Consider the following 15967-nt stretch of genomic DNA (forward strand, 5'->3'; position numbering starts at 1 on the left):
TATTGAGTGGAGGAAATGGAAGAAAAGTTTCCAGAGCTAAGCAGAAACAAATCTTCTGGTGTTTGGAGAACAACAGTAAAGGAACAATTTTAATAGCTTCCAGAGACACTAAAAATATCTAAACCCAGCTTGTTCACAAAGGAGTAACAATCAGATTGACATTCGCCTTCTTTTTGACAACACTGGTATTAGAAAACAATAAAGCAATACTATGAAAATCCTGAGGAAAAGTAACTTTGATTCTAGAATTAATATTTGACCTACTATTTTAGGATAAAATAGACATTTTTGAGCTTTCAAGGACTCAGAATTTATTTCTCACAGATCTTTTTAATCAAGTCCAGCAAAATGATAAATGTATACATTGAGAGAGGAGGACTTGAGAATAAATAGTAGTGAACAACAAAAAAATTAAGTCTAAACATTGTTGATGTAATAGTGTAAATAGTTGACATAATAAAAAGGCAATTAATAGCAATTTGGGATTAAGATGTCAGAGGGTTATGTGCATGGTATACTTATGTGTGTATTACCTAACTGTCAGCTGAAAGGGCCTAGAACCAGTGACACCCTAATAGTAACAAGCACACTCAGCTTCCAAATCTTAGTTTCCAATACTGTTCTCCAATCAAAGGAGCCAGAGGTCCACGGAGAAATGGTTGATTCCAGGGCACAGGCAAAAAATATACAAGAAGACCCTGGAGCATCTTACAGCGCCAGAAAGTTAGAAAGCACTCAACAAAAAGACAGAGGGAGTGTGTCAAAGGGGGCAGGAGCCAACAGAAAGAGCTCCCAGTGCCCAAACTGGAACAACCTGAACAATGACCTGGATTATAACCCAAAGCATCAAATAAATAGCCATGAGTCTATACAGATATAAATGAGTAAGTGAATGAGCAGATAAATATTAAATGACTAGACTAGATAAGAAAGAAAAGACAAATCTTCCTTACAGAATTCCAAATAACTTATGTAGATACTCCCTCTTCCAGTAGATGGAACTAGGGGACCCACTTTCAAAGAATATAGTATGGAAAGAAAAAACAAACTTTTCAAAGGAGAAACCCAGCAGACACCTTAACCAAGTGATATTATTCCAAAATAAAAGGTTATACATTAATTGAAAGCAAACAAGAAGAGGTAAATAAAGTCAGCATATAAGTGTGAAGGGAATGTAAAAGCTTGCTAATACTTTTTTTTTTTTTGGAGACGGAGTTTCGCTCTTGTTGCCCAGCCTGGAGTGCAGTGGCGCGATCTCAGCTCACTGCAAACTCTGCCTTCGGGTTTCTCCTGCCTCAGCCTCCCAAGTAGCTGGGATTATATTCGCACACCACCACACCCGGCTAATTTTTGTCTTTTTAGTAGAGACGGGGTTTCACCATGTTGGCCAGACTGGTCTCTAACTCCTGACCTTGTGCTCTGCTGGCCTCGGCCTCCCAAAGTGTTGGGATTATAGGCGTGAGCCACCCCACCCGGCCAAAGCATGCTAATATTCTTGCCTGGCTTGGAGGGTTGTAGGAGAAGAATGATTTGAATGCCGATTCATTCTAGGTGTTGCATAGCAACTTCAGTTTAAGCACTTCAAGTTCTAGTTTCACCACATTTAAATAGTCAGCCTTACTAGGAATAAATTAAAACAGCAGTATAATGCTTTTTTTCTGCTGTTAGGTCACTGCTTTTAAAAAGGAAAGCCATGCGAGCAAGGCTGGGGGATGGGAGCTCCTCCATCGCTTCTGTTGGGGATTCAGGCCAGTTCTCTGGGTCAAGTTCTAAACAGATTCATCCCTCCGATCCAGTAATTTCCACTCCCAGCAGTCTCTCGTGGGGAAATAATCAAGCTACATGATAGTAATATGCATAAATTGATAACATTAAAAGCAAGCAAAACTAATAATAAAAGGATAAATTGAATTCTGGTGCATTCTGTGGTGGATATTGCATATCAAGGAAAATGTGAAATGTAAATACAGCAATGTAAATGTAGAGAAAACTGTAAAGCTAAAAAGTGGGAAATAGCTTATCTATATTTTAGGTAACATTTGAATGATGATAATAGCTAATATTTTTATGAACCCTTTACTATGTGGAGGGTACTTGTTCTGTTTTGCCTACACATTAATTCATTTAATCCTCCTAACAACCTCTGAGGTACGTACTATTACTGCCCCCTTTGTCACAGCTGTGCTGCAGTCGAGTGCCTGTCCCAAGTGCACACTGGCCTGGGTAGGCCCAGGAGCCCGGGTGATGTGGCTCCACAGCCTCTACTCCTGTCCACTGCACACACTGCCTCTGTTATATTAATTCATCAAATATTGAGGGTCCCTTTGATGCCAGGCATTATCCACCACTGGCACCCTGACATCTAGACCCTAACAGATATGGCTATTGCTCATGAGGACCTTTATTTATTAGGAGGTGACAGAAAGTAAAATCAGATAATATGTGCCATGTGAATCATTAAAACAGACTGAGTTGCCAAGACTGACTCCGTGGTTTCTGTGACTTGTTTGATCAGAAAGGCATTTCTGAGATGAAGCTGAGCAGAGCTGTCCAAAGAACAGGAAAGAACCAGCTAGGCTATGATTGGGGGATAGTGGTTTCAGGCAGAAAGAACAGCTACTGGGTTTCCTAGGGTATTTGGAGCACAGCCGGTGAGGGTCATATTGCTGGGCCAGGGCATGTAGAGCTTGTTAAGCCTCTGGAAGGTGTTGGGATTTTATGCTAAGTGTGTTGGAAAGCCTTTGCAGGGAGAATGGATTGTGTGTTACTCTGGCTGGCAGCAGCCAGTTTAGGCTTTCACAGTAGACAAGTGAAGATGATTGTGGCTTGAGCGACAGTGTATTACAGTTACGGAGAAAGGTTTGGATATGATTCAGAGATAGGGCTGACAGAGCTTGCTGTTGGATTAGATGTAGGAAATGAGCAAAGGAAAGGAATGGGAGAGGAGAGATCAGGATTCAACTGGAGCCATAGTAGGCATGTGTTGTTTATCAGACATCTAAGGGGAGATGCCAAGTTGCTAGTTGGCTTCAGGGATCTGGCATTCTGTGAGAGGCCAAGGCTTAGGTATCTAGGTTATGTGTGGATAACTGCATCTCCCACAGGCTTAGGAGGCCAGATAAAACAGTGCAAGAAAATATTAACAATGAGGATTATGGACAATTTGAGTTTCCTTCTACTTTCCTCTGTGAAAATGTGTTGCTTTAAAAATCAAACAAAACCAATGATTCCTTTCTCCAAGTCTGATAATATTTGAAGAATTTTTAGAGAAACTAAGTTACAAAGTTATAGTACTTATAAAATCAGAATTGGCATGATGTAGAGATGTCAAAGTGGGTGTTTTGCTTTTTAATACTTTGTATCACAGTTATATTTTAACAAAGAGATAAGAATATTAGAGACAGGAGTGGTGGCTTACATGTGTAATCCCAGCACTCTGGGAAGCCGAGGCGGGTGGATCACCAGAGGGCAAGAGTTCGATACCAGCCTGGCCAACATAGTGAAACCCCGTCACTACTATAAATACCAAAATTAGCCGGGTGTGGTGGCACACACCTGTAATCCCAGCTGTTTAGCAGACTGAGGCACGGAAATCGCTTGAACCCAGGAGGCAGAGGTTGTAGTGAGCCAAGATTGTGCCACTGCAGTCCAGTCTGGGCAACAGAGTGAGACTCTATCTCAAAATAATAATAATAGAGTCTAGTCATAATTTTGCCACTAAAGTTTTGTCTCTCTATATATTTATTTATTCAACATGTATTTATTGAAAGCTTGCCATGTGCCTAGCATTGTTCTAGGTACTAGGAATAGAGCAATTAACAGAATCCACAAGTCCTCCCCTCAGGGAGCTTTACATTCTAGAAGGGGAAGAAGTTCTCCCCCTCAGCTCAAAGAAAAACAAATGGAAAAGAAAAATGCCAACCTCATCCATCAGCTCCAGTCTGAACTGAGCCCTCAGGGCTGCCTGGTTCATTCTGTTTTCCTGTTGAGTCTCCTATTCTGTACAGCAGCAGTTTCAGACTGTGCCCACTCTTCTCAAAATCTGTCCCCTCTACAGACCTTGATATTCCTGCTATCTGCAGGAATTTCTGTGTAGGGGCCATACAGATCACTCAGATTCATTATGGCCAGAACCAACTCCATGTTGTTCCTCTCTGGGCTTCCCCTTCCCCTGGGCTTCATCTTGGTGATGGCACCATTACATACCCACTGTTCAGCACAGAAACCTGCTGTCATCTTGGTCGATCCTTCTCCTTCACTCACCATTACATACTCACTGTTCAGGACAGAAACCTGCTATTGTCTTGGTTGATCCTTCTCCTTCACTCCCTACTCCTGCCCATTCAATCACTTGCGGACTTCTGTGAAGTCTCTGACCTAAATCTTTTCCACATTCCACATCCATACACTATTTTGCTTTCTGTACATACCACAGTAGCATACACTAGCAACTTTCCATCCCTAGTTATAGCTGTTGCCTCTTTGTAGCATGTATCACCACCTAAAATGTATATTTATTTATTTACTATTTTCCCACCCAAACAAAGGTGCTTTGAAGGCAGGGACTTTGTCACCTCTGTTCACTGCTAAGCCCCAGTTACTAGAACCATATCCAAAAGATCAAATACTTGTTGAAAGTATGAATAAAATAAGAGGTTTATCAGGCTTCAACTTGTAAGTAGAAGTGATTCCAAGGACTCAGTGTCATCAATGCCCTGGTTTTAAATTTCTTTCTCTACTTAGACTTCAGTGGTGACAGCTTCATATTAAAGCTGGTTTCTCACATGGTAGAAAAGGACTTTGGCAGTTCCAAGCTTCATAGCTGCATCCTGCACTAGAGGTCAACAAATGTTTTCTGTAGAGAGCCAGATAAGAAATATTTTAATCTTTATAGGCCATACAGTTCTGCTGCAACTATTCAACTCTGCCACTGCACTGTGAAAGCACCCATAGACAATTTGTAAACAGATCAACACAACTATGTTCCGCTAAAATTATTTACAAAAGCAGGCAGCAGGCCAGATTTAGCCAGAGGCCATCGTTTGCTGACCCTGCCCTATGACCAAGTGTCCTTTCTAGGGAGTCTCTTAGAAGAACGAGGGAGCTTTGTTTTCCAAAGTTCCCAACAACCCCCCTGGTTTACCTACTTGGCCTGACTTTTTTCAAATACCTATTAGTGAGCCAGTTCCTATGGTAAGTGGGGTGAGACTCTCTCACTAGTATAGAGACTCATGGCCCACTCTGAATCTACTGGTGACAGCAGCTTCCCAGAATTCATGGGCTGCCCAGGGCCAGGTAATTACCAGAACAAAACTGTACCAATAGGAAGGGGGCTGGGGGAATGGATGCTGGGTAGGCACCAGAAAAGGTCTACTGTGTAAGGCTGATCATGTGTGTTACAGTTTGTTTATGCAACTGTTGTCCTAGAATGTAAGCCCCTTGAAGTCAGGCACCGCACTAATTATTAGTAACCTCAGCTTGCACCTTGTACAGGCTTTGAGTTCTATTTTTATTTGTTTTGTAAAGATTTAATAACATAAGTGCATGTGATCCTTAGTCACAAATGACAGGAAAAAAAGTATACATTAGAAAATAATTTGTTTCATCATTGATTAAAACTTCTGCTTCTTATGGAATTAAATTGATTTTTTTTTTTTTAACTAAGGTTCATAAAAAGGATTCTGGCTTTTGGCGAGATTTTGGCTTTGGAATGACTTGTCAGTATCGATCAGATTTCCTGAGCATTGGTAAGTATACTTTACATTTAAGGATAGGACTTTATTTATTCCAGGCTTAATGGTATTTTGCTAAAAGTTCTCAGATCTGTTTTCCTACTAAATTATGAGTGTCTAAGGTTAGCTAAAAAGAGAAACTGGATATACAAAAGGCAAAGTAAGTTTATAATTAATGTTTTGACTAGGAAAAAAGGTCATAAAGATAAAGTATAATATTGTGCTTTTAAAATCAAAACACTTGTTTTTAAAAATATCTGTTTAACTTGTTGCCTGTATTTGCAGTTGTTTAGAGTACTCTTACAAAAGCTTTCTCTATAACTTTACTGTTCTGCCCATGGGTTGTTACAGTTGGAAGTAATCTTGGTTGTCTAAACCAAGGACTTTCACACTTTTTTGAGATGAAACCTCCTTTACTTGTCTAGTGAACTGTTACACAAAATCCCAGTATTTAATACAAATGAAAGAAGACCTGCTCTCTCTAGCACTGATTGGAGTTAGCGTCTTGGAATCACACCTTAGTCGTGCATTCTCCTAAGTCTAAAGATGGCCCATGAATAATTTGTTCTAACCATCCTCCATGCCAGCTTCAGTCTTTCTTTCTTTCTTTTTTTTTTGAGACAGGGTGCTCCTCTGTTGTCCAGGCTGAAGTGCAGTGGCGCGATCTTGGCTCACTGCAGCCTCTGTCTCCCAGGCTCAAGCGATCCTCTCACCTCAGTCCCTAAGTAGCTGTGACCACAGGCATGCGCCACCACACCCAGTTAATTTTTGTATTTGTTTTGTAGAGGTGGAGTTTCACTTTATTGCCTAGGCTGGTCTTGAACTCCTGGGCTCAAACGATCTGCCCACCTTGGCCTCCCAAAGTGCTGGGATTACAGGCATGAGCCACCATGCCCAGCCCCCGGCTTCAGTCTTACCCATCAAAAAATAAAGTGTCAAAGAATAGTTTAATAAAGCAGGCTGAAACCTAATTCCATGTCTTCTGATTCATTTAGGGCTAGCTGCCTTTCTACAGCATACAAGTCATAGAATATATTTTATATACATTCTAGGTCCATATCACGTTCGTTTTTATAATCAACCTTTTGTTTTGGAAATCCCCCCTACCTTGTCTCCTTATCACTGTAACACGTGAATAATGGAAAATCAGGAAATAACAATAAAAGGGGCATTAAATTAAACTGATGCTCTTTTCCTTGATTTCTGGCTTAGTTAAGCAAGAAGCATTTCACTATTCCTCAAAAATAGATTTGCGTACATTTTTTTCAGCAGTATGTTAAATGCTTTGAGTTCCTTATCTCTTTTATGACAATTTTATTGAGATATAATTTACATATCATAAAATTTACCAATTTAAAATGTACAGTTAACCGAGTCATGTAGCTATCACCACCATCAAATTTAGAGCATTATAACACCAAAAAGAAACCCCATACCCATTAACAATCACTCCTCATATCCCACCAACCCTCTTTTCCCCCAAACCTAGGCATCTACAAGTCTGCTTCCTATAGATTTGCCTCTTCTGGGAATTTAATAGAAAGCAAATTATACAACATGTGGCCTTTTATGACTGGCTTCTTTCCCTTACATAATGTTTTCAAAGTTCTTCCATGTTGTGACATGTGTTAGGTACTTCATTCCTTTTTATAGAAAATGTTCTATTGTGTGGTTATACCACATTTTGTTTCTCCATTTGTCAGTTTATATGCATTTGAGTTGTTTCTGCTTTTTGGCTATTATAAATACTGCTGCTGTGAACATTTATGTTTAACTTTTTGAGTGGACATAGATTTTCAATTCTCTTGGACATATATCTAGGAGTAGAGTTGCTGGGTAATACGGTAACCCTGTGTTTGACCTTTTGAGAAATTGCCACACCGTTTTCCAAAGTGGCTACGTCATTTTACATTCCCACCAGCAGTGTTTTAAGGGTTCCAGTTTCCCCACATCCTCATTAATACATGTTGTTATCTGTCTTTTTGTTTCTGGTATCACCCATGATAGTGGATGTGGTATTGGTTGTGACTCTGATTATAATTTTTCTTATGATTAATGTTGTTGAGCATCTCTGTCACTCCTATTAGACTCCACTGACGGTTCACTAAGTGCTGTCTTGTTTTTGACAATGCTCTGGGGTCATAAATTGCTCCATAATCTGTCCCTACTAAATTGGGCCCTTTTGCAGGGATAGTTTTGCAGCAAGTCTTTGAGATTTGTTCAGACCCTGGGAGATATATTCTTACTCTCTCTCTCTGTGGTTCTCTCTAGTAAATTAGCTGGCCTACAGTTTAGCTGTTGCCCTCCTGGAGTTACCAGCCTCTTCTTAATTGCTTACTACCAAAATCTCCATTATTTTCAAGAGGCTGGAACTTCTCTAAACTCTGAACTTCTCTACATTCTATTTTAAATAAAGTCAGTTCCTTAGGGAAGAACTTTGGAGCAGTTTGTTCTTACGGACTGCCTCTCCCCCTTGGAAAAAAATCCATGAGGTTTTGCCCTGAGGATGGGGACAGTGACATACTTATCATTAAGCAGAGTGACCATCTCTGTCCTAATGAGCAGGACACTGGGTGGGGGCAGAAGGACCCCCAGTATTCTCAGCTGGCCACACCTGGAAGTGGAGCTTCCACCCTGTTGCTGTGGGCTGGGTGAAAAAGAGCTGTACCTATTTGGAACTTAGACTCTTTATTTGGAGTTTCTGTTCCTTTCTCTATTTCCTTTCCTCCTGGTATTCCCATTATGTGTATGTTACATCTTTTGTAGTTGTCCCACAGTTCTTGGATATTTTGTTCATTTTATTTTCAGTCTTTTTCTTTGATTTTCTGTTTTGGAAATTTTTATTGTTATATCCTCAAGCTCAGAGATTGTTTCTTCAGCTAAGTCTGGTCTACTAATAAACCCATCTAAGGCATTCATTTATTTTGCAGTGTTTTTTATCTCTAGCATTTTTTAAAATTCCTTCTTAGAATTTCCATCTCACTGCTTATATTATGCATCTTGTGTGTTATCTGCTGTTTCCATTAGAGCCCTTAGCGTATTAATCATAATTGTTGTAAATTCCCAGCCTGATAATTCCAACATCCCTGCTGTATCTGAATCTGGATCTGGTACATGCTCTGTCTGTTCATACTGTGTTTTTCTTATCTTTTAGTATACCTTGTCATGTTTTCTGTTGAAAGTTGGACTTGATATACTGGGTAAAAGGAACTGCAATAAATAGGCCTTTGATGATGTGGTGGTGAAGTATGGAGGGAGTGGAAGTGTTCTGTAGTCGCATGAGTCTCAGTCTCTTAGGGATCCTGTATCCCAGACTCTGAACTTCACACATGCTTCTCAATCTCCCCTCCTCTCCTGGACAGGATAACTAGAAGGGGCTGGAGTTGGGTATATTTCTTCCTCCAAGTCAGTTAGGCACTGATAAAACCCCAGCAGGTTAGGCTCTAGTTAAATAACTTCTTCTAAGGACAGGCCTTGTTAATAATGACAACATGCTGCGGCATACTTTAAAATGATTACCTTTTCCCCTTCCCCACTGCTGGACGCATTAAGAGATTTTTCTCTGATCTTCACCATCGAGAACCTGGCAGAGCTCCTAGAGGTAAAACTCACATGAATATGGGGGTCCCAATATGACTGGGTCCTCCTGGAGTTTTTTAACTCTCAGACTTGCCTCCCCTGAGCCTCCAGCAATTTGTCAATTACAGTTCGGGTTCTCCTACCTGGGTACTGGTTCCCACAGAGATTTCTGCTCCAGTAAGTTGGAATTCTTTGTATCTGCCTATCTGTCTCACCAGTTTTGAGGGCAGCGGTTTACCCTGTGACCTCACTTCCCTGTGAGAGACCTAAGAGGAGTTGTTGATTTTTCAGTGTTCAGCTTTTGACTTGTTAGGATGGAGTGATGACTTCTTAGCCCCAGACATGCCAGACCAGAAACTGGGAATGCCCCATTTCTTTTAAGTATGTGTACCATCTCTAATATTCTAAGAGCTTATATCTACAAGGAAGAAAAGCTGATATGTCTCAGACATAGCATTTAGTAAAGCTCTGATTATTTAATACTTTTCAGAGATCTCCGGATTATTGTCCATCCTGTTAATGTGAAATTAAGTGGGATAGAATTATTTGACAGGAGCCAGGCATGGTGGCTCGAACTTGTGGTCCCACTTACTAAGGAGGCTGAGGCAGAAGGATCATTTGAGCCCAGGAGTTGGAGGCTGCAATAAGCTATGATTATACCTCTGTACTCCAGCCTGGGCAACAGAGTGAGACCACATCTCTGAAAAATAAAAATTATTTGACGGGCCAGGCACAGTGACTCACGCCTGTAATCCCAGCACTTTGGGAGACCAAAGTGGGTGGATCACCTGAGGTCAGGAGTTCAAGACCCCTGACCAACGTGGTAAAAACCCATCTCTACTAAAAATACAAAAATTAGCTGAGCGTGGTGGTGCATGCCTGTAATCCCAGCTACTTGGGAGGCTCAAAAAAAAAAAAAAAAAGTTGTTTAACAGATGGCAGGGCATAGTGACTAACACTTGTAGTCTTAATGCTTTCAGAGGCCAAGACAGAAGGGCTTAAGGCCAGGAGTTTGAGACCATCCTGGGCAACATCGTGTAAGCCTGTCTCTACAAAATTTTTTTTGTAATTGACCAGGTGTGGTGGCACACACCTGTAGTTCTAGCTACTCAGGAGGCTGAGGCAGGAGAATTGCTTAAGCCCAGGAATTTGAGGTTACAGTGAGCTATAATCATCCTACTTCACTCCAGCCTGGGTGACAGAGACCTTGTCTCTAAAAAAATAGAATTAATTTGGAAGCCTCACTCTTAATTAAAGAATTTTTTTCTAGGTTTTTAAGAATCAGTTTTCTAGCTCTTCAAAAAACTGTGGTTTGCATTCTCCCTGCATCTTTAAAACGTTAGTTGTTTAGCTTGAACCTGGCTTGAAAATAGTCTCAACTTCATCTCCCGTTTTATGGGTCTGCCCACTCCAGTTAGCCTTCTGCCCCATCACTCTATCAAAATTGTTCTGGGTAAATTTATAAGTAACATTTAGGCTGCCAGGTCCAGTCAGTTCTTTTTAAATTCTTCACTGAATAGCACACACTTGACAACTTCTTCCTCAAGACACTTTCTTCACATGGCTACTCCAATGGCACCTTTTCCAGAATTTTCTCCCTCACCTGGGGCCACTTCTCAATCTCTTTTCCTGACTTTCTCTACCTCTATTTAATCTCTAGAAATTGGCATTTCTTAGTGTGTAGACCTAGGCCTGTTTTCCTTCCAAATTCCTTCAGGAATTTCATTCATTCCTATAGCTTTAAATAATCTATGGACCCATTCTCAAATTTCTATCTCCAGCTTGGCCCTTTCTTCTTTTTCCCCTCTGGGGAGTTTTTCTATAGCCCAGAAAAGCATGTGTCTCAAAGGATAGAAAATGTAGCTGGTCTCAGTGGCTAAAGCCTGTAATCCAGCACTTTGGGAGGCCAAGTGGGCAGATCACTTGAACCCAGAGTTCGAGACCAGCCTGGGCAACATGGTGATACATCTCCACAAAAAAAAAAAAAAAAAACAGCCGAGTATGGTGGCATGCGCCTGTGGTTCCAGCTGCTCAGGGGGCTGAGACGGGAGGATCGCCTGAGCCACGGAGGTCGATGCTGCAGTGAGCCATGATCACACTACTGCACTCCAGTCTGGGTGACAGAGTGAGACCCTGTCTTAAAAGAACAAAAAGAAAACATAAAAATTTAATGGTGGTGAGATTATAGGTGACTTGTATTTTCTTCTCCTTTGACTTTCTGTAGATTTTCTACAGGACTGTGAAATTTACAAAGTTCTTAAATATTTAACCCCATTTTGATACTCTCAACAACCAATCTTGAGCTCCTTGAGTCCAAGTGTCAGCTCAAAACTGAACTTCCAGTGATTGGAAGTCACTCCTCCATGCCAGGTGTCTCATGCTATCTTTGTGCCGAACCATCCCATCCCTTTTGAAGCAGAACGTTTAAACATTTATATATATATATCCCTGTGCTCTGGCTAATAATAGGCAGATATTTATAGTGTCAGTTTTGATCTTACAGGTGGATTTGACATGGAAGTGAAAGGTTGGGGTGGAGAAGATGTTCATCTTTATCGAAAATACTTACATGGTGACCTCATTGTGATTCGGACTCCGGTTCCTGGTCTTTTCCACCTCTGGCATGAAAAGCGCTGTGCTGATGAGCTGCCCCCCGAGCAGTACCGCATGTGCATCCAGTCTAAAGCCATGAATGAGGCCTCTCACTCCCACCTGGGAATGCTGGTCTTCAGGGAGGAAATAGAGACGCATCTTCATAAACAGGCATACAGGACAAACAGCGAAGCTGTTGGTTGAAATCATAATTAATGTGTTACTGTGTGAACCACAAACCAGCACTATTTATTTAGCCTTACTTCTACTTCCAGATGCAGTGCCTCTTTTGGAAAAGACTTGTTTATTTTTCATATTCTTTCTGACATTACTTTAGCAATTCAACTTGATGTAAGAAGAAAAAGCAAATGTTTCAACATGAAATCTCTGTTTTGTGAGAATATTGCACTATGGAATAATTGACAAATTGAAATCTCACATTTGTCCCAAAAGTTGTTTTGAGTTAGTTCTACCTGGTGCCCATGTTCTGACTGTGTGTGGGATGGCATGGTGTCCTGATTGCATCTAGGTGGAGCAGATGGAATGTGCTGGGCCGCTGATGGGTGGAGAGCAGCACATTCTTACAGAGGAGATGGAGCGTTATGAGCATAGTGTGTGGACAGGTATCTTCACCTGCCCACCCCTGAGTCAGCCTGCTTGATTTGATAGCTCAAAGAATCCTTTTCCACTGAAGTAGAGGATAATTAATTGACACATCTGAAATCCCCAATCAGTCAATCAAGAGAAAGGTAGAAATAAAAACTCCTTAACTTAACTGTTGCTTACACCCCTGAAAGTCTGTTTTTAAGCAAATGGGTAATAGTAGAAAATAGGTTAGAATCTATGGCTTGATTAAAAATATAATGTTATTACATTATCATTTTCAGGATTAGTAGTCAGAGTTGCTGTAAACTATTTTGAACAAACAGAAAAGAACATGGAAACATTTTTAACAGAGCATTTAATTATGTTGGAGTACAGGATCCTAGCTGTGTCTGGGAACATTAGTTTATGTTAGCCATCTACATCAGGGTCTTCCCATGGTGGGTCAGAATAGATGAGTATAGCATGGTTTTGTTTGTTTTTGCTTTCAATTTTCTCATTTGGCATGGATCCATATGTATTTACTATCCTTTTTTCTAATGTATTAATATATGCTACATTTGTATTTGCATTACTATAATACTTTGAGTTGAAAAAGAGTTTCATTGTGGAGAGAAAAAGCAAATGTATGCCACAAGATCACTCTGATTTGAGAAAAGGGAGGAGGGGAAGATAGTCTGAATGGAAATCTGAAATATGGAATGTTTTATAGAAATATATCACTTGTATATAGAATGTTTTAACTGAGGTATAAATTAATGAGACAAAGTGAAGAAGAAATTATATTCACATAGGACTGCACTACATTATTTATCACACATGGATCTGTTACCATCAGGTCAATTCCTAGTATGCATAAATTTTTTAACCTTTGGCTTTTAAAAGAGACCTATGTTGAAAACCACTGAAAATTCACTGAAGGAAAATCATTATTCTTTTTCTCAGTAAATCATATAATCTGAAATATTACAAATTTCAAAATTCTAGGTGCTATATTAATTCAATATTACAATAACTCTTACCCAATTATTCTTACAGATTTTAAGTTGTGGTTTAGTGATTTTTTTTTTTTTTTTTTTTTTTTTTTTTGATACGGAGTCTCACTCTGTTGCCCAGGCTGGAGTGCAGTGGGGCGATCTCTGCTCACTGCAAGCTCCGCCTCCCAGGTTCACTCCATTCTCCTGCCTCAACCTCCCGAGAGCTGGGACTACAGGCGCCTGCCACCTCGCCCGGCTGGTTTTTGTATTTTTTGGTAGAGATGGGGTTTCACCTTGTTAGCCAGGATGGTTTCGATCTCCTGACCTCGTGATCCGCCCGTCTCGGCCTCCCAAAGTGCTGGGATTACAGGCTTGAGCCACCGCGCCCGGCCCGTGATTTTTTTAAAGATGTGTGAAATGTTCTTTGCAAAATAATTCAGGCCACTGTCTCCTTTTATGTATTATTATAATTATTTATTATGAAGACCATTGAATTATGATATTTAAAGTGAGAGAACTTAATTATTTGCAAAGGTAAGTTACAGCTTGTTTTTTGAGAGAATCAAATGAGTTTACTTTCGTTCCTCTTGTTTTTAAACTAGCTTGTAGTTTAAAGATGGAAGCTAAGCAATGGAAATGTTATATGTTTTTGACATTTATTAAATGGTACCAATAAAGTATTTTATTATCAAAAGTTAAATGAAAATGTGATAAATTTATTTCTGTTGTAAAGTATAAAGACAGAACATTACACATAACATGTAACTGTGTACTTTAAAAATAAAACAGCAGTGCCGCAGCTGTTCAGGTTAAAATATGGGGCATTACCGGGGACAGGTCCCTTGTGCCCCTTCTTGATCACCTGCACTCACCCTCTCCATAATAGTCATGCTCTAATTTTTGTGATAGTTTTTACTTGTTTTTCTTCATAGTTTTCCCAGTTACGTATCTCCCAACAGACTGTTTTGCCTGGTTTTGAATTTATATACATTATTATTTCATTATATATTCTCTTTCATTCAGTGTTTCTGCGGTTGACTCATGTTATTCTCAAAATTAGTCAATTTTTATTATTGAATAGTATTTCATTGTACGGTAGGGAGGGGGAAAACTCCTTCCCATCTTCTCAGGGTCCCAGCTGGGCTTGAAGATTAAATTGGCATAGGATAGATTAACAAGAGAAAAGCATATAAATCTATGTAATACAAATTTTATGTGGTGCAGGAGCCTTCATAAAGAAATAAAAAACAAAAGAAGTAGAGTCAGTTACTTAAATACTGAATTGGACAAAGACTAGTAAACTGTGAAAATGTGACTGTATTTTGTGGGAGGCTTAAAAAATAGTTATTTTAACAAGGTCTGTACAGTGTTCTCCTGGTCTCAAACTTCTTGTCATTGAAGATAAAGATGTTTGATGCCTTTCCTTCTAGTATAGTGTCTTTCACACTGGAATCCATCTCCTGCTGTTAAGAAACAGCACAAAGGTCAGTCACCTTTTTGTACCTGCTGTTTTTCATGTGTCTTTAATTTAAATAGTATGCCAGAATGGCATATTTTAACCCCTTCAGTATGAATGTCTACTATACTTATTCTACTGGTAGGAGATACTTCGGTTGTTTCCAGTTTGTTTTTATATTCTCTTGCTGGTAACTGTTTGGGTTGTGTGTAGATTTTTGTGGTTTGCTTTTGCTGTTAACATGAGTGTTGTCGTGAACATCTCTTGTAAGTGTGCCAGAATTTCTCCAGGAGTAAAAATGCTGAGCAATCGGTTGTGTGCATGTTTAACTTTCCAAAGTGGACCACCTTCCAGCACTGGGTGAGTTCATTTTGCATCCTTGACAGTACTTAATTTTGTCGGGTTTATTAATTCTTGCCAATTTAGTGGGCTTTAGGCATGAACTGTAGTTATGATTTATCTCTAGTCTTTTTATTAATTTTTACCAGTTCCTAGGGATTCTTCACATATTCTGGATACCAGTTCTTGTTGGTTTAATGTTTGCAGATACCTTCTCCCATCAAGACCAATGTGGTTTATCTTTTCCCATTTTTGGTGGTACTTTTTGATGAATAAAAAACTAACTTTATTGTGACTATCTTTTTTCTTTATGATTTCTGCTTTTTTCAATAGAATTTATTTTTTAGAGCAATTTTAGGTTCACAGAAAAATTGAACAGAAAGTACGTGGAGTTTCCTTACGTCCCCCTGCCCACACACATGCACAGTTTTTTCCATTATCTACATCTGCCACCACAGTGGTACATTTGTTACAACCAGTGAACCCACGTTGACACAAAATAATCACCTAAAGTCCATAGTTTACGTTAGGGTTCATTCTTGTACATTCTATGGGTTTAGACAAATGTATGATGACATCCAGTGTTACAGTATGATACAGAACAGTCTCACTGCCCCAAAAATCCTCTAAGCTGACTATTCATCTCTTCCTACCTACCCTCTAACCCCTAGCAACCACTGATGTTTTCA

General features: G+C 39.8%; 1 protein-coding gene across 6 annotated transcripts in view; it reads left to right on the forward strand.

Annotated features, from left to right (window-relative positions):
• The window catches only part of CSGALNACT2 (chondroitin sulfate N-acetylgalactosaminyltransferase 2), a 45798-nt gene extending 31609 nt beyond the window's left edge, over positions 1-14189 (forward strand). For 5 of the 6 annotated variants that reach the window (XR_013397685.1, XR_013397686.1, XR_013397687.1 and 2 more), the window contains 2 exons: positions 5666-5747; positions 11815-14183. Coding sequence is in view for 3 of the 6 variants with exons in the window: in XM_077945127.1 (XP_077801253.1) it covers positions 5666-5747; positions 11815-12107 (375 nt within the window). In the remaining 3 variants the exon portion in view is untranslated. 6 annotated transcript variants of the gene reach the window in all.
• Positions 14190-15967: the final 1778 nt, after the last annotated feature.

Source organism: Macaca mulatta, chromosome 9, assembly GCF_049350105.2.
Source record: "Macaca mulatta isolate MMU2019108-1 chromosome 9, T2T-MMU8v2.0, whole genome shotgun sequence".
NCBI lineage: Eukaryota > Metazoa > Chordata > Mammalia > Primates > Cercopithecidae > Macaca > Macaca mulatta.